General features: G+C 38.0%; 1 protein-coding gene across 2 annotated transcripts; it reads right to left on the bottom strand.

Moving 5' to 3' along the window:
* Positions 1-429: 429 nt before the first annotated feature.
* Positions 430-18918, bottom strand: slc26a6.2 (solute carrier family 26 member 6, tandem duplicate 2). Of its 2 annotated transcripts, XM_028038132.1 has the most exons (20): positions 18448-18918; positions 17894-18033; positions 16125-16264; positions 15647-15757; positions 14627-14802; positions 13668-13832; positions 13433-13585; positions 13275-13357; positions 13040-13187; positions 12829-12942; positions 10548-10625; positions 10035-10130; positions 8963-9069; positions 8629-8698; positions 7570-7662; positions 5454-5576; positions 5128-5274; positions 3702-3756; positions 2790-2935; positions 430-1399 (listed from the first exon to the last, which is right to left on the bottom strand). In XM_028038132.1, the coding sequence occupies exons 2-20, from the start codon at positions 18019-18021 to the stop codon at positions 1376-1378; spliced, it is 2157 nt and encodes a 718-aa protein (XP_027893933.1). In that variant the 5' UTR covers positions 18022-18033; positions 18448-18918; the 3' UTR covers positions 430-1375. The 2 variants fall into 2 exon arrangements, with proteins under 2 accessions (XP_027893933.1, XP_027854608.1); XM_027998807.1 differs by lacking the exon at positions 18448-18918 and having other exon boundaries at positions 5128-5271; positions 17894-18021.
* Positions 18919-19549: the final 631 nt, after the last annotated feature.

The following is a 19549-nucleotide window of genomic DNA, read 5'->3' as shown; positions in this document are numbered from 1 at the left end:
AAACAATTTATTATTATAAAATTAAACCCTGAAAACAAAATGCAGAGAAGTGTCTAAATGCCATTTAATTGGGATGATTAATGGAGCATCCTTTTGTTTCAAGGTGACTAAGTTATGATTCACCGTATTCTCATTCCCAACAATGAATGACTCATCATACCTGGTTTCAATTAACAAAAGAATGTTGTGTATGCAAATGACTTCTGAGGAACAACAGAAATACATTTCTTCCCGCTCCTCTAATTGCATGCAGGAACATAAAAAAAAAGAAAAAAAAAGCAGGAATTGATCCAGGACAGAAGATTAGCTAAAGCATTTTTCTGTCACATTTGAGCACTTCTGGCCACATGTGATGCTGGTTCTTGTAAAACACCAGAATGAAAACAGAACATGTTGCCACATGGCAGCTGCAAACCTTCATGCTTTTCATCGTTTTGTGTTAGACCAGGACAAAGGAACGCATAGTTGTGAAATAGAAGCACAATTTTACTGAAAATAGATAAATAACCTAAAAATTCTGATATGTATTTGTTTCCCCAATCTTTATTCTGATTCTTGTGCAGCCATTTCCCATGAGAAGTCACCTAATTAATAAAAAGTTTTCTACCAGATTCTTCTTAGAGATCATCAGTAAACAAACTGCATCAGAAAAGCTGTGAAACATTAAAAGCAGAGCTGAACAAATTGAAAGCAATGTGTCGTTTTCATTCCACTGCACAATTATAAGCCAACTTGCGTTGGTCTATCACATAAAATTTTCCAATAAGCTAAATTGAAGCTTGTGACTGTAACGTGACAACATTTGAAAAGGCTCAAAGTGCAGAAACACATGTCAGTTTCATATTGTTCTAATTAGAATAATGTGCAGATTTTCCGTCTCTCTCTTCTCTCATGCTGCCCGATTTTCCTATTTGGCCTGTAATTAATGCAAATTAGCGGTCTTTTAAAAATAACATATGTTTGCTAATATTTATTTAGAGATTAAAAATCAACATGTTAGTGTAGTCGTAAGCAGAAACAAAGATATATTTAAGAAATAAACAAATTATGCTCCAGACTTTCTGATCAATAAACAAATTATGGTCCAGAAATTCTGATCAACACAGTATATGTACAACATACAGAACAGTAAATAACACTTATTTCAAATGTGAGCACCTATGGACAAAAATGTGTAAGTTTGATGCTGAATACATTTACTTCAAGCAAACACATTTTGTAGAAAAAAAATAATAAAAATCTCCCCTTTAGAGTTTTGTCTCAGTAGGTTTCCCAAAAGAGGATGTCCCAGATTTTTCCAAAGCTCTCTGGATAAAATCCTCCTGCAGAGTGTCTGTCACTTCTCCATAACATCCTTCATCACTTCTCTCAGGACTCAGAAATGTGTTTCTTTCAAATCCTGCGAAGCAAGAAGGACATGGAAAAAAAATCGAGAGCTGAAAAAGAAAAAGTCCTTGCACGGAAAAGGAAACTTGACTTTCTAAAATATGTTCTCAGTAGGCTTGATCTCAGAGTTTAATGAGGAGGGAAACCGAAGCTGCTGCTTGAAATTGTGACTCAGCATGAAACTGTCTCTGAAGTAATGGGTTGGAGTTAAGTTTTAAATCATCATCTGACACTCTTGGGTTGTTTTGAACTCTTTAAACTGCATTTCTAATAGTGAGCCTTTGAAGTAAATTTAACTATTTGTATACACATGCATGTGTACATGTGTGATTTTATTGCACAAAACACCATAAATGTGTTTCTTTCATATTGCCTTTGAAAGAAACACATGCAGGCTGGCTTGCATGCAAAATTGAGCAATGATCTTCCCATTGGAGTCTGCCTGTTTCCTCTCATTGTTGTCGTGTGCATGCACATATAATTATTTCAGTGCTGCTATGGGTGTAAATCAAATTGATAGTCATTTATTGTTTTATTAATTTATCTATTTTTTTGCATAATTCCTCTGTCATAACAGAAACACAAGGCCACATGCACAACATAAACACAAGACAGAGCATGGACAAACAAAAGGGTTTGCATTCAAAGATGATCGCAGACATGCAGGCAAGAATGCACAGGTGTTTAAATGTGAGGAGATCAGCACAAATGCAAACAAGCCAAGGTAAGCCTTTAACTAGGCTATTTGTGTGTTTGTGCTGAACTCAGAGAGGATATTTGCAGTCCTGGTCTGTGGTGGAATGAAGAGTAATCTTCCAGCTAACAGCAAAGGTTGTCTGCTAAATTGTGCGTGGGGAAGCATGAGTAATTTAACATCAAAACCCATTTAAATACAATTATGAGCATCGATTCTGTGTTTAATTTGCAGTCTCGATCAAGCCGCTTGGACATGGCAGGGGTAAAAGGTCAGAGCAAATTTTTATTTTTATCCCTGTTTATGCGGAGAAACCTAATGCATCAGTTCTGCAACACAAACCGCTAAAGGGAACTGAGTCACATTCCCTCGGTTTAGTCTTTAGTTAGCTGACGACTAAAGTCAGCAAACCTCCAAGTTCTACATGAAAAAAAAATCTGTCTCGAAAACAGAAATGGTGAATTTAGAAAACGAACTGAGAGTACTAATACATCAACAACCTTGGAGGAATTACATAAAGTAATATTTTGACATGATTCTTAGTATTGAAATGTAATGAAACATGGTAAAACTTTAGTTGATGGGGCGACAAGTCATTGTCATAAACATAATATAACACCTGTTATGAACATGAAGGAGTCTTTATGAATGTTTAGAACTGTTGTCATGGATGGACACAATGTCGGTCGATGTGAATGCCTGCTCTTACCTCTTGTTCATATTCTTCATCATACTGATTCTTTGTTTTTGCAGACTGACAGTACAGGACCGCATCGTGGATGGAGTAGAAGAGGCAGGACTTTGTCACGTTGCTACTGAAGAATCCCCCGGCCTGGAGGCTCTCCACCACACCGCCTAGGCACAACGATAACATTCAGAGCTCAAACGGTGCACTAAGAAGCGAGAGAAGCTGAAAAAGCACGGAGCAACTAGAAGGATGCAGTAGAAAGAAAAGCTGCAGAGTTAAGACGAGAACAAACAACGGGAGGCTTTTTCCTGTCTTCAGTGAAATGCACTATATTTTATGAATGCAAGAATATTTTTGGCAGCTTTATTGTAGGGCTAAACACTTTAAATAAGCCATTTTTCTTATCAAGTGCTATCAGCTCGGTGCAAGCTAATTAGTGCTGCTGATCCTTTGAGGTAATCTGGATGGCTCCCAGCTTTCTGCACCAGCAGATTGTTTGTCCCCCAGAGATCTGTGGGCTTTTTTCTCTGTATAGCAAATTAGGTCTAAATTTGTCAACCATTATCTAAACATAAACTAGGAGCAAATTTGCAGATAAAAAAAAAAAAAGAAACAAACTGATACCGGGATGACAGGCGACGACACCAGATTTCACTGAGGAAATGCTTATTTTATCATGATACAGTAAAAACAAAAAACAACAAAAACCTCCTACAGTTTAACAAAAGAGAAACCGAAATATAAACCCTGCATGCTGACAAAGTCTCCTATAGAAACCACACCAATGCAATTTATGTAAAAAAAAAAAATAAAAAAAATGTTTTTTTCACTTTCAATTTGACCAAAATTACTACAGATATTTGGGTCCTGATTGTGATTACACTGGTTTGTATTCTGGTAACAGACAGTACAAAACCTGAAGGCTGGACTTACTTTGGCAGCAAGCTAAAATAACCTCAATGTCGATCTCCCCGTAGTCTCGCCGAATCTGAAACAGAAGCACAAATGTCTGAATCATTTATTTAATCCAGTTCACAGTAACTGGAAGATTTAAAGTACAAATGACAGGTAAATACTGGAGGAATGGATAAAATATACTTCACAAATATAGGAAAAATGCTGGTTTAAAGTTAAAGAAATTATGACATGTTGGTGTGTTTCCATCATGCAGCCCTGAGCATTTATCCCCTGGAACGTCTTCACCCTGAACCTTTATGCTTCCCTAGGCTGCTTGCTCTAATGTTCGTCTGTTTATGCTAATTACGTCTTCTGGTACTAGGAGGGTTGATTCTGCTTAGGCTACTGCCTGCAGGAAAGCTGCTGAGTGTGTAGGAGAGAGTTGGAAAAAAAAAAAAGCTGGGATTTTCAGAAAGAGACTGGCTTTACTCCAAAATTTATATCAAATCCCAAGATGTTTCATGCAAAGGTGTAACTAACAAGCTTTATGAATATCATACAGATAGAAACCTCTGGATTTGTTCTGATTTCTGATTGGTTTTCAACAGTGGTTACAAAGGGTGCACTGATTGCAGATTTTTGGTCGATCACTGATGGCCGATTTTTAAAAACCCTGAACTGCCGATTGCGATTTTAGATCATGATGATTTTCTTTTTTTGTCTAAAATAAGGCGAAATATGGCAAGAAAGTCGCCGAGTTGGCAACAGTGTAGACGTGGCCTGGTGGGTGGGTCGGTCAGTCAACCCTCTCTCACAACATAGCAAAATACAACAGTGGTTGATTTTTACATCTTTTGCCAATCAGATCTCCTAATATTAAATGAAATCGGAGCCGATTCATCAGCCGGCTGATTTATTATTGCACCATAGTGGTTACACTATACAACTCAATTCAAATCCCTCCAAGAAAGTGTAAAATGAGCAGATGATTCAGAAACCGAGTCTAAACAACATACTCTACAAGAAAGCACCTCACAGCAGCTTGACAATATGAAGAGGTAGAAACTGGAATGACTAAAACATAATACTGGGGAAATTCTGTCAATCAAAAATTCCTACCAGCTTCCTACAAAGGATTTTAAAAATTTATTTCTGTGGTCAAATTCAACCTTATTTTTCTGATCTTACATGGACATCTACTGTGGAGATATAAGAGAATAAATACAGGCAAGGAAACTTCTAAAAAAAAAATTCTAAAAAGTAAAGACATAACTAGACTCTCTAGTTTTTCTAATCTGAACTTTACTGATCCAAGAAATTCCAGACTAAATAAACTGAAGTTGTAGATTTTCTTGTGAATTCAACAGCAGGTGATGATCTTATGTGCTGCTTAATTTTTAAAAATATCTTTTAATAATCAATATTTTGCCTTTGTGCAGTCATTTGGGTATTATTTTCTTACACTTTTGATTGTCTTGACCCCGACTGTATCCAGGAAGTTCACAGGGCTCAGGTCAAGGATAATGGCCCTTGGCAGTGAGAGGTCAGGATCGTTGTCCACGTCAATGATGGCGATGCCCTTCTGGTGCTCTGAATTTGGCTCCTCCTGCTGGATGGAAGGAGACACAACACAGTTAAGGTGGAAAAAAAACAAAAAACTTCAATTATCTCCCACAAAAAAGGTTAAAACTAGGGACACTCCTGAGTTGGAAGATCTAGTATGGTAAAAATCTTATCTGATAAATATTTCTTTCATTTTTTCAAACTCACTCTTTAGCTTTTGCTCACCATGTCGGCTTTATTCTTCTTGAGCTCTTTCTTCACTTTCTTGGCCAGTTTCTTTTCGTGCCTCTTTCGTTTGGCTGCCAGTTTCTTCTTTATCGACAGGATCTTAGTGATGTCCATGCCACTCTAAAAGAAACAGCAAAGAAAATTATCCTTAAGTTTATTTTAAAAGCTCCGTTGATAGGTGAGATCTACTATAAGTCAACAGAGCGCAGGTTTTAATATGTCAGTCCAGAGAAATCCAACAAGCCGACTTCATCACCAGAATAAACAGACACACCAGGTTTGTTAGTATGACATGAAAAAAACTCCTTTAAAGCAGCCCTCAGTATGTGAAGTGACACAAATTAAAACTTGAACCAACAGCACAAAGTAGAGCTGAAAATAAATACGAGGATTAAATATGCATAACACTAACTGTTTGTTTTATTTATGTAAGAAACTGAAGTACTCTCCACATTGATCCAGTGTGACGATTTCATTCATTCATGTTTCCGAGAGTATGTTTCCTGAAATACAAGTTTAACCAATTCTTTTCTGTTGCTCCTGTTGGTTCAGACGTTCAACTCAGACGACTTTATCGACAAAACTTTGCAAAACTACCAACTACATTCGCACAGGAAATGTAGTTGGCGGATTTCAACACCCATCACTTGAATCAGTTCAGGAGGGGTGGGGGCCACACTCTTAAATTAGCCAGAGGGATTATTGCGACATGCAAGGTAAAAGTAATAATGGATAAACATAAACTTGAAGCTACACGTTAGAACAATAAAGAGAGGGAAAAGAATTAGAACAAAAAAATAAGGAAAACGCCTGCTGATATTTTGTATCTTGTGTCCTGCAGGAATGTGAGCGTTTTAAGTATGCATGAGGTTGTTGTGTTTATAACCAAATTCAGGCAGACAGATGGGCGGCAGAATAAATGCAAACATTAAAGGTTTTACGCCCAAAAGAAGCCCAAACACAGCAATCAGTCATATATCAGTAGGAATAGTTATCCCTTTTCTCATCAAAATTAAAGCTTATTATTAATTTGATTTTTAAACGTAGACGCTAAGTACGCTTCATTAGCTTTCAAGTGCTCTTTGTGCAGACCATCATCACTCTTCTTGCATTTTTCAGTCATTATGGAAAAGACGATGAAATTGTCACTTTCAGATATTAATCATGCTAAAGAAATCACTTCTCCTCTTCAGGTCATGCCCCTGAAAACAGATTGTGAGCAACACTAAATTCCTCTATTATCTCCAACCAACTGAGTTGTCCAGAAACAAAGCCGGACCAGGATTTGTCTGGTGGTGATTTCTCACCCTGTAAACAATCCCTGCAGCCTGTGCATGACGGCTCAATGAGAGCTTATATTAGTGCCTCCGAGATAAGAAAGCAAAAGAGAAATACTTTGGCTTTGACATGCTGACATTTTAATGAATGAGACGTTCCATTATCTCCTTCCCTGATTCAGTCTCTGCACTCCTCTCCGCTCCCGTCTGCTGGCATCTATTGTCCACGTTCCCTCGATTTGTCTTCCCATGTGCAACAAGGAGACGTGAAAGAAGGAGGAGGAGGATGAAGATGAGGAGGGAGAAGAAAAAGAGGGGGAGGCAGAGGATGGGGTGTTGGAGGAAAAACTTAAAAAGAGAGGAGAAATGAGAGGGATGGCGTTTTTAACAATGTCTGTCACGGCTGTGATGTGTGAAAACGGTAACGTGCCTCATCTGTTGTTAGTGTGACAGAAGTGATGTTTGTAAAAGAGAAGTTGACAGAAAAATATGACAAGATGGTTTGCAGCTGCTGCTGGTTCTTCTATTTTGCTTGCATGTTGCACGTGTGTGTGCGTGTGTGTGGGCGTGGGTGTGTGTGTGCATATGAGTCTGCTTGGTTCATTAAATCAGGGCTTAGTGTCCGTCATGATGCACGTGTGACTCCGATACTGCTTTTGGGTGCAGACACATTAATATATCAGCACGCATGATTATGCGTGTTTTCCTTCAGGAAAAAAAATGTAAAAAAGAGAGCATATTTTGTCGTCACTTTTCAAAATATTAGGGTTTGAAGCCAAGTTTAGAATTAGGAGCGGATTGTCGCTTTAATGTTGTGTTTGTGTTTGTGCTGTCACCTTTTCTCCCAGAGCTTCTTGGTACATCTCAGCATTGGCAAAGTAGAGGGTGGCAGAGGAACGGAAGATTAATATTCCTGGCACTTGCTTCGCCTAAAATCAATTAATGAGGTAAACACAGAGAAACATTTAGTAAATGCTCCAACTAAAGACTATGCATTAAAGCTAATATTAGAGAAAATATCTAATATTTGCACAATATTTTGTGCAAATGCAATCTGGTTGTTGTCCCACTAAGCTTGAAGTGATAGCCTGTAACTTGAATCCGGTGGTGAAGCTGAATACGTATGAGATGCTAAAGTGTATTAAAAAAGTATTAACACCCATCAGGATCTTCACATTTATTAATTTTTTTATAAATACAAATAGAATAATGTGAAAATTTTGTATACAGTCCAACAGAATAATGCTTAAAAACAATAAAACCCCATCTTCCCCAACTTTGCTGAGCTCTGAACTTTGACAGAACACCCCTCTCTCAGTCTTTAGCACCATCATTCTTCTTCTCAATTATAACAAGTCAGAGGGGTTTTAATCAAAAGGTTTTTTTGTGTGAGACACACGAAGCAACATTTAAGTAACAAACACTAAACTACTTGCATCCACTGGCTATGTAATGTAATGTATCACAGCAGCAGCAACTCCTTGCATTTAGGCGTCAAAATCCAGCCTGGTGTCATAAAATGAATTGGTTGGTGAGCGTATTGTAAAATAGTAAGCAGATTAAACTGATCAGGTTGGCCTATATCTCCTTCCACAGACAAATATCGACACGAAAATGAAACTGGGAAGAAAATTAAAACATTTTTACATGGATAAATAAAGATGTAAAATAAAATCATTAAAAATATATCATCGTTTCTCAAAATATCTTAGCTGTATGTCTTGTGCCAAATAGACTCACAAGATACAAACAGGCCAAAAGCATAGAGGTCACAGTACTGCCTTTTCCCATTCATTAATGTCAGTTTTGCACTGACTTGCTTTTTTTATATATATTCTAAATTTAAGAATGAAATCTCAACATGTCAATTATGTCAAAAGGTTTTTAGAATTTACCTTATCATAGTCTTCCACCGGCTTGTAAATATCAGTGTCTGCCACCTGTCCTAACAGAGAGTACTTGGGTCTGAAACACACACAAAACAAAGGAGTGATTGCCAAACTGCACTTCATGTTGATAAAGTATTGGTATATGTTGTAAATGTAAATAAAGTGCCTGGTAAATTTTAGATCTATATTATCGTGTTGCTTAAAAGGAGAAAAAAAACATTCAGTGTTTCTTCTGCTACCTCTTAGCTACGACTCTCTCAGTAAGTGTAACATTTCTAATCCTTCATCTATTTAGACTCTGTAGTTCTTCATGTAGACGTAAGCAGCAAGATCTCCTTACAGCTGTGTCCTGAAGATGACAGTGAGCATGGAGAAGGCGATGGCAGCAGCTAGCCCCAGGTCAGGGTTCAACAGCACGGTCAAGATGAAGGTGGCCACCCAGACCAGCTGGAGAAACAGAGAATTATTATTATATCAGGACCCAAAACAAAACAATGGCTGTATGATAAAGTACGAGGTTTTAGTAACAAAAACTATTAAGAAAAATTTGATTCCCTGATTTTCTACAGAAATGAAGTATTATACGCGTAACAAGAAAGAGCTTAGGCAAAAATGGCCCCCATAAGAAAGCTTTTGGTAATAAAAAAAAAAACAACCCACAAAGACATGTCTCATGTTTTCCCTTAAAACGTTTTTGTAGTCGCTAAAATGCTGTGAATAGACAAGACTAAACTGGAACATTGTACCATTACATGTGGCATAAAACTAACAAATGGCTTCACAAATGTCAAACATCTACATGTTCATTGTAGAGTTAGCGTTCTGGGCTGCTTTCCTGCTTGAGGATCTGAACAATTTATCATAATTCACTGAATCATGAATTCTGCTCACAAGCAGAAAGTCCTGACTGAAAAATATCCATCCATCAGTGTGAGATGTTAAACTCAAGGAAGCTTATGCAGCAGGCCAATGATCGGAAGCACACCTGCAGATCTTCTGGTTGGCTCAAAAAATGCAAAATTAAGATTTTGGAGTTGTCTAGTCAAAGTCCAGACTTAATTGCGACTGAGATATTTTTTGTCGTTTAAAAAAAATAACATTATGATTTGAAAACTTTGATGTTAATATTCTTGATAATAAAACATTTACAGGTATCAAAAAATATATAAGAAATTCCTGAAGGGGATTTTTTTCAGCATGGTTCAGTGAACAAGCATTAAACTCTGATGTTTGGGGATTTACATTAAACTAGCAGAAAAGCAGGAGAGATGTTTCGAGTGAGAATATATTTATAATGGGGAATAAATAACACAAAAAGTGCAAACATTTTGTCAACATGAAAAGAAAAAAAAGAAAAGAGAATCTGTCTTTGCTAATAAACATCTTCCTTGCCAACATTTTGGCACACTCACCATGTCGATTTTATTGCTTTTCCACAGAGCGGGGATGTCCAAGAACTGCTTCATCATGCCATGGAGATTAACGAAGATGATGGCAGCCAGCACTGCCTGAAAAAAAAAAAAGAAAAATCATCAAACAGAGCAATTTGTGTGGTGTGCTAAACTGGGTTTGATGAGCTCAACACTGGAGTTAAATGGCCACTAAAAGGTAACTTGGACATAAACTCAGACATTAAAGTTTATTTTCAGGATTTTAAAGGACTGACATGCTTTATGAACGTGAACCGGTGACCTAACCGGATATTAGATGACGCATTGAAAAGCATTACGGCTGGATAAAAGCATCCCAAGCCCTTAAACCTGAACAATCTGGTTGCATTTTAGAGCACAATCCTCAGCTGTGAGGTAAATCTCTCCTGAGCCGGGCTCGGAGCGGGCCTTGTAATTCTGAACACATTCTTGCGTGGCTTTGGGTGTGTGTGTTCACCACTGTGTGTGTGTGTGTGCGGACACACATGCGAATACCTTGGGTAGATCTTCAAAGAGAGATCCAATCCAGAGAGTGATGAAAAGGATAACCACTGCCGATACAGCCCCAGCAACCTGTGGCGAACAGAAAGGGAAAACAGGCACATGAATGGATGGATATCAAGTGAAAAAGATCAGAGCAAAAACATTAGAGAGTAACTTTAAAGAGATTAATGAGGCAGCGATTAGCAGTGTGAGCTGAAAGAGGGAGACGAACTAGTGAAGCATCGGTAAATGTTCATGTTTTTTGTTCAAAGGGGCTGATTGGTTAATAATGACATGGGCTTGAATCTGGTTTAAGGTGAAGTGTAGACAGTAGTCTGTGCAGCATGTGTTTTAGGAGTAACTCATAAAGTTCTTTAAACGTTTTTAAATCTGTCAAGGAGACAAACTGTAAATACTGGATGACATTTCTGAGAATTTTTTCTTCAACGTGTTTCAAGTTTAATTTAAGAAGCTAAGACTTTCCATAACCGTATTGAACTTCAGGTGAATAAGCTGGTGACATATTGTGTTGCATCCACTGATAAAATCAGTAAAAAATCAACTGAATAAAATGTATCTTAACACATTTTATTTTCCTCACTCTGCGTGGTGGAAAGATAAACCCAGGCCCTCATCTAACTCTGGTTGCCACCGTTTCCGAGTGTTTTAGTCGTTTAAATGAAACACTGACCAACATTTTGATACATCAAAATAAGTACCATCAGTATACATACTGATGGCACTTAACAAATTACAATGTGTGTTCTATGACTTTTAATTTCTTTGTTTTTGTGATGTAAAGCACTTTGAACTGTCTCTTTGCTGAAATGTGCCACACGAACAAACTCGATTGATTTATTTTAACTATTAGTGTGAATGTGGGTATGGTAAGGACAGGCATGTAGCTGTTTTCTTGTAGCCATTCATAAATGTCTCATCAGCACACATCTGCCTTCTTTGAAGATGCATGTTTTCTTCTATTTCCCATTTTGAATTGTGGCTACAGGACATCAGATTCTGTCATTTTCTAACCACAGGGAAACAGGAAGACAAAGATAACTTATTGAACTTTCCTAAGCATTTTGATCAACTTGAAACAGTAAATCAAAAGATGATTCAGAAACATTTACTGGTTCTACTGGTTTAGGATATATAGGAAGTGGTATTTTTCTTTTAATAATGAATAGAAATTAAAGGATGCATAATTTAGTGCTCCATGCAATGTGAATGAAACAAAATCTAATATAAATCCACATTAGTCTTCGAGAGGTGAAGAAAGGCCAGAGGGCAAAGGTCAAAGTAGAATTTCCATGGCGTGAAATGGAAGAGGGAATGAATAACATATCTGGAGCTATCGTGCGACACTGTTTAACTAGTGCTGTCTGTAATGAACACTAGTCACAGGCTCTAATAGGCAACATATTGTGTGCTGCAAACCAGACACAGACTTTTTTTTCTTCTGTCAGGTAAGGTATTGCTTCTTTTTATAGCAGCAGAATGTCAGATCACTCTCTAAACACGTTACAACAGCCTTCAAGAAGTAAATATTTAAACATTTCACTTTTAGATCTAGAGTGTTTCCTCTCTTCATGTGACTCATGCCTTTTTCTGTTTTGGCAAGTTACTGATGTTAAAGTTAAATCTGTCATATTGTATAATAAAACAAACTTGTCCATTTGACTGTTCATTACTATCTTTGTTCTCCTGTTACTCGTAGCTAGAGACGAGCACATGTTGTCTCTAGATCTTAGCTTCATTTCTGAAGGAGCTGAATGGAACATCAGTATAATCTCACAACATTATGACCACCTCTATAATAATGCTTGGTCGCCCCTCCCTCCCCTTTTGCTGCCAGAACAATTCTGATATACATCGACAGACTCCTGAAGGAGTTCTGTGTCTGGTACTAGCAGCAGATCCTTTAAGTCCTGCAAGCTGCAAGGAGAGGCCTCTATGGCTCCAACCTGTCTGCTGGTTACGTTTACTCGAGACTGGTGTCTGGAAACTGCGAGTATTTTTGGATGTTGGTTGGAGAAAGGTTCCACGTTTACACGGCACCGCCAAAGACATCTTGAATCCGCTGCAGTTGTTATGCCAGGCCACTGTACGGCGCTGTGGTTTTAGGATGTCACTGAACATGCACTCGCTATTGACCCTTAGTTTCCACCTCACTGGCTTCCACTTCATTTAGAAAATAGCAAAACAGTAACTAGTCTCTGATGAACCGGTGCTAATGTAACATTTATGTATTCTGTTTCAGAAGTTGTGTAGAATTAGAGGCATGCATTCCAACCTGGGTTTTTCCTCCGGTGCTTTCCTGAACCAAACTGCGAGACATTGAGCAGCTGATGGCGAAACACTGGAAAATTCCTCCAATTGAATTGCTTAAGCCAAGGGCGATTAGCTCCTAAATCAAAAAAAAAAAAAAAAAAGCCCAAGACTTATACACTATAGCCAACAGCGAAACACATCAGATGTTATTGATCCGTCCTTGAACACACTACCTGGTTGCTGTCCACTTTGTAGCCATATTTGAGTGCAAATATTCGTCCCAAGGAGATAGCGATGCCATAGCCTACAACAGCGAGGGCAAAGGCATCCCCAACCACCTGGCCAAACAGGGACATAGCAGGTAGAGCAGGTGGCTGGAGACTGCCAAACAAAGACGGCGGACAGAAGAAGAGACATTACACACTCCTCTTGTACAGAGATGCCATGTAGTGCATGTGTTTTCCTCACCCAGAGGGAATGTCTCCCACTACATCCACTCCATATCTCTTCTCCAGGTTAACTTGCCAAGAGATAACTGTTGCTATGATTACCTAGAAAGACCATAACAGATCAATGAAACGGCCTAATTAGTGTTTTAAGTGATGCAAACCTTCCTTTGTACTTACAGCAAATAGCTCCATGGGCAGGGGGACAGGGAGCTTTTTACTCAAGTATGCGTTGAGCTCCTTGGCAAGAATGAGGGTGACAATGGACACGATACTGACCACCAATGTGCCGATATTTGTCTGTGGAAGGAGATAGCAGATCTCCAGCACCGTCTGAGAAAGGAAAACAAAGGATTGTCATATCATCTTAGAAGGCTATGACCTTACATATAGAAATAAAAGTGTTTTTTCTTACATAAATTAAGGAAATGGGGCCACTGTATCTCTTTGGGTGGATACCAAAGACATATTTCAGCTGAGAAACAATGACGTGTACGGCAGCTCCTGTTGTGTAGCCTCGGACGAGGGGTTCGGACAGGTAAGTTACCACGAAACCAAACTGGACCAAACCAAGCAGAATCTGCACACATGGCAAACAGAAATCTGAATGTTTGCAATCAGGAAGTTTTGCAAATGTTTTTTACGTTTACACAGATTTGCTTGCACCTGGCTTAGAAGACTTTCAGTTGAAATCCTGCTCTAATCTTCATTGGAATTGTTTAAATAAAAAAATTGATTCAAGATCCTCTTAGGGTATTCGTGTTTTTCTATTTTCTGCCCTTGAATCAACCAAGATGTGGCAATTTGCTGATTTTCAACCCCATTTGTCTTCCAATTGGTGAGATATTTAGTAGTACAAGGGCAAAAGACATTCACAGCACTACATTTTCCTGAAATTTCACAGCTTTCTCCTAATAATAGCATTTTTCTAGAAAGGAGTTGTTCTGTGATCTTCACCATTTATCCAAAACGAAAAAACAAGAACACATAATTGCTCATGTATCTTTAAACTCTGAATAATTTGGGGCATTTCTACTTTTACACATCAGATTTCGGATATTTTACTTGTTAAATACAAAAATCTACTGGTTCAGTTCACATGTTGCGTTCATGCTGACTCTGATTGTCAGATTGGAAATCTCTCTTAGACCATCAAGTCGTGTTGTGGATAAATTTTGTAGTCTCAGTATAAGTACTCATTTTTAGAGTCTATGAAGTGTGTTATTTGCACTAAACTGTGTTGTTTAAAACATGTGTCTTGCAGGAAGCATTTCATGAGCTGATGGCGCTGGCAGATAATCATCATATCACGTCACATGACATGACATCACAATCACATGTAAATGAAACTGCAAAGAATGCTTTACAACGTACCTGAAACAATCCCGATACAAAAGTGACTACAACAGCTATTCGGACCCGCTCTTGATCCCGGGAAACGCTGTCGATGATGCTGGAGTTGGTCACATTGTCCCAGATCTCAAAGTTAGAATCTGGTGCCAGGCGGTCGACCACCCCTCCTATCATTACGCTCATCACTGCGTATGTTCCTGAGGAAGGATGACACAATTACAAAACACTGATCTTAACAATTTAATTGCAGCTCTGGCTCTTTTTATGAGTGGCTGTTGTCCTGTTGGAAGATCAATCTGAGCCTCATTCTCTAGTGTTTTGTCGCCTCTAACAGGTTTTCTTCCAGGACTGTCCTGAATTTAGCTCCGTCCATCTTCCCCACTCACTCTGACCAGCTCAATCCGACCCCAGCGGTGTCGTTTTCCACCAACTGGGAATGATTAAAAGCAAACTTGAGGGATTAGATTATTTCATTCTCTTCTAAAAAGAAAGAAAGAATGCCTCAGTCCCCTATAATTTTTAACATAACAGATATTGAAATTAGTCAAGCTTAATTGTTATCTCCCCCAGAGCTGATTTAATCAAGAAACACGTGTCCCTACAGACAGAGTTTAATATTTTATCCACCTTCAATGCCAAATATCTTGTTTTCAGATTAACATTTCAATATTATGAGTACGAAGAGAAGGCAGCTTGTTTATTTGTTCAACAATTAAAACAAAATAAACCTGCCAAATAATAAACTTAGGTATAAACTCCTGCTTTAATAACTTTTACCAATCACTGTATTCTTCCAGTCCACCTTTGGATGCGTCAGATGTCTTTTAAGTCCCTAATATTCCTTTTATCAACCTTGTTTTATTGCTGCAATAGAATATGAAGTGGTAAATCTCCGAGACCACATCGGTTTCAAAATAGATTTGTTTAATCACAACTTTTTCGCTATTACTGTCAAGTTCCAGGAGATGTGATCATTTTTCTGGGAATTGGATCAGTTGCCAGTTACTAAAGTAAATTAATGGGTCAGTACAACAAACCTACCGATCGAGATGTGCTTCGACGTGCCAAAAATGAAGTAGATGAGGACTGGGTAGAAGGAGGAGTAAAGACCAAATACCGGAGGAACAGATGCCAGCAGTGCATAGGCCATACCTACAGGGATGCAAACAGAAATAGAAATAATAGTTTCTGTCATCCTAAGACTTGAAGAAAAATGCTTTTTATTGTTCTAGAAACTAATTGAGCTCTAACCCAATTCATCTCAAGAACCTGAATGCAGCAGAGAATGAGTTAAAAGACCAGGGCTCACTACACTTTAGGAAAGATGGTGCTGAAAACTGATTGTTTTAAGGTTAAACCAAAAGAAAGTCAAAGGAAGCTTGATTTGTTTATTAAAAGATTTACTGCCTTGCCACTAATTAACTTACCATCATAAACAAATCATTTATGGCTCAGTCTCTCCCTTCTGATTCTGCAACCAGCCCCACCTCCACCCACACCCACTGGCGCTCCGTCTCACCCTGTGGGAGCTGCATGATGCCCACACTGATTCCTGACACCAAGTCACCCAAAGCGTCTTCTCTGAAAGCGTAGCGAGGCAGCCATTTTGCAACAGGAAACGTCCCCAGCATACAGTTCTTCACCCTGGGTCCTGTACAACTGAGCGTGTTGAAGTGACAAAAAAAAAAAACACATTAAAAAAAGCAAACAAGAAATTTAGAACATAACACTGATATCAGCCCTGAAATATATTCCAGTACCTAATTTTAAAATTTGCTCCCAAGTCAACTGGAAATGTCTTTGTGTTGATTCAAGCTCACTTGGGATGTTGACTCATCATGTTTCCCTCTATTAGGACTCGACACCTTTAGTTTATATGTGATTTACCTTTAAGTAAATCACATATATGCCACCAAACTTGGAGAATTTGATTCAAATGTAACTTTTCACATCCTCACTTGGCAGGATTTGTGATTCCGGGAACATGTGACTTTGCAGCTGCATTTATTTTTAGAGACCCAGCGTTGTGATATGTTTTCCACAAGCACATGCGTTTTTTCTGCTTTCTTTATTTATTACTGCAGAAAGCAGTTCTCTGAGTGTTAAAGAGTCAAAAAAGTACTTTTATGAAGTGAACAAATGAGTTAATAAATGAAAATAAAATCCGTTTCAGGCATTTCACAATTTACTTAAGCATCATAAAAATAATTTTCAAAAGATAAACAACGGTGTTTAGTTTTTCTTCTGCTCTTGTTCCTCTTGAGAACGTGGGACACTGTAACTTTGAGAGGCCAATGCTAATTGGAACAATTTACCGTGAAAACACGAAAACATATTCGGAAGGTAAAACCTTGAACTGACTGAATGCTGTACATAGTGACAGAATCACAGAACTTCGTATGCAGAGTAAATCTACGTTTTTTCCTATTTAACCCTTTGTCACACATTATGCTGACAACAGCTCATTCCTAATTAAAAGCTCTTTTCTTGCATGTGTGTGAATGTTGACTTGCATGAAGGCTTCGACATTAGGCTCTAATAAGGGATTTCATATTTTAGTAAGGTTCAGTGAAACCTTTTCTCAAACCCGGGGGCAGGCAGTCCAATTTGACCAGCGGCCCCAAACAACTACTGGTGAAACGCATCATGAAATAATTCAGTAAACAGACTTCAGCATTTGACTGATTCACCTGCACTGCAGCTCCATTTCAGACCTATTAAATTGAACAGAGTACAGTAGTTAACCACTAAGTTAACTACTAAATCTACTAAGTTAACTAGTAGGGCTGAAATAAAAATAAAAAATAAAAAACTGGGAGGGGCCATTGCTATATAACAGTAATGGCCCCTAATTTTGATGAATGCAACTCGCAAAATAAAACTAATTCCTGTGACCATGAAATAATTACCTTTAGTATTACCATATGTATTTTCTAAAATAAAATACCGATTGTTATTACTGAGAATAAGATGTACATATTCTACATAAGTAATGTTTAATCATTTGTTTCCAGTTTTATTTAATTATTGGTCGAAATGAGTTATGAATTTCTTAAAATCCTGACCTACAGTCAAATGATGCTGAAGTAACTCTAGAAGCTGAGGATGTACCACTTGATACATCTGATAGGCAAAAGAAAGAAATTTATTAAGAATTTGAATAATGACTGCTTTTTAAAACTTTGTATTTTTCACTCGATTTGTTTGTCACTTATTTATTTTAAAGTCCTTCTGAGTGGACATGTGCTTTCTGACATGGGAGGGAAATAAGTAATGGCCTGGATTTACCTCACTGAGTCTTTTATTTTGTCACACAGAGATGGTTTGGTGTCGCTCTTCTCTCCCATCTCATCCAGATCGCCTTCGTCCAGGACGTCCCTGTTGACTTTGTAGGTCGCTCGTCTTCTTTCCTCCATGGCTCCAATGAGCTGCCAGCAAATTCTCAATTAATAGTGGAAAACATTAGAGCCATATTGATGGTCCCATACGCACTGACGCATATGTTACGGTTCTGTTAATGCTGTCAAGGAGTCAAAGCTTCTCATAATGTTTTTTAAAGTACAGTTGAAAGGCTTTTCTGTGACTGATTGACTTTTTATGACTGATTTATTGTTTCTGACTGATTCATTGTTTTGAATGTGAAGTTATGTAACTTGGTTAAAAAAAAAAAAATTCTTCTGAAGCAGATCAGAACGGCTGATAAACACTTTAAAAAAAAAAGTTTATACGACTGGTTTGCAGCAAAATAAGAGAAAATATTTTTTGAGACCCCAGCATTGGATTGGTTAGTTTAAAATGCAGTTTTCCATTTCAAACTTGTGATAAAAAACCCTAATAATTACCTTGGTGTATTTCAGTAAAGAAACAAAGATAAAACCCCAATCTTCAGCTCCCACGCTTTGACACAAATCCTGGATTCCTTTGAAACTCTGATGAGAACCATGCAGGTTTGTTGCTACATAATATAAATTTTTCTATCTGATGCTTAGATAGAATTCTGTTCAGAAGCTCCAAATCCAAAAATAATCAGGACTTTAATCAAATGTTTTTAAATGTATATTTTCCCCAAGTGAAGGCTTCCTCATAAGTCAGATATTTGCACTTCTCTCTTTGTGGTGAATAAATCCAGCCTGAGTGCAGAGATGGTTCCTGGAGGACAAACTCAGTCTGCTGCAGAATTTTCCGTCAGCTCCAAGAGTCTCAAAGTCTCTAAATGTCCTCGAGGCTGTCACTTGTACACCTGTGGACTAGCTGCTCTTCTGTTGTGGCTTAAGTGCCTCAGGAGAGAACTGATACGACACCAGACCTGGTTAAGGAGAGTCGGAGCAAAGTTCTTTGAATGCAAAGAACAAGTGGAAACAGAGGAGGCAGAGGTAACTGTTGTCCATGCACGTTGTGTGTGCATGTGTGTGTGTGTGTGTGTGGGTGTGTGTAAGTGTGCGTGTGTTTTATTACTAACTAAATGAGTCAGCACACTGCTTTTTTAACACGGCAATCCCAATTGTCAGAATTTCAATAACTCACATGATGCAAAGATTATGTTTAAACAAATATGCAAAAGTAAACCAAATGGATGTGAATTTAAGGACACACGGATCTACAGAATTTATGAAGCACTCTTTTAACTAAGCAACAGCTCTTAGATGTGTTTTATCTGTTCGTATTTATTTATGACAAGATTAGCGTGTAATTTCCCTCTGGTGTCCTTGCTAATTTGTTTTTACAATTGCGCCAAAGGAATGTGGAAAAGCCTTTTAAATAACTGACACTGCTTGCCCAAACAGGATTTAGACTTATTCACTCCAAGAAAGAAGGATTAATATCATTAAATTCTACTTGCAAACTGAATATGCGGAAAGCAGAGAGGCACACTTGCAATTAAATCAAACGACTGCCATTTGGAACAATGTTCACTTGTTGGGTTTAAATCTTTTATCAGCCACA

Source organism: Xiphophorus couchianus, chromosome 1 (assembly GCF_001444195.1).
Source record: "Xiphophorus couchianus chromosome 1, X_couchianus-1.0, whole genome shotgun sequence".
NCBI lineage: Eukaryota > Metazoa > Chordata > Actinopteri > Cyprinodontiformes > Poeciliidae > Xiphophorus > Xiphophorus couchianus.
This window is presented reverse-complemented; position numbering and strand designations above follow the sequence as displayed.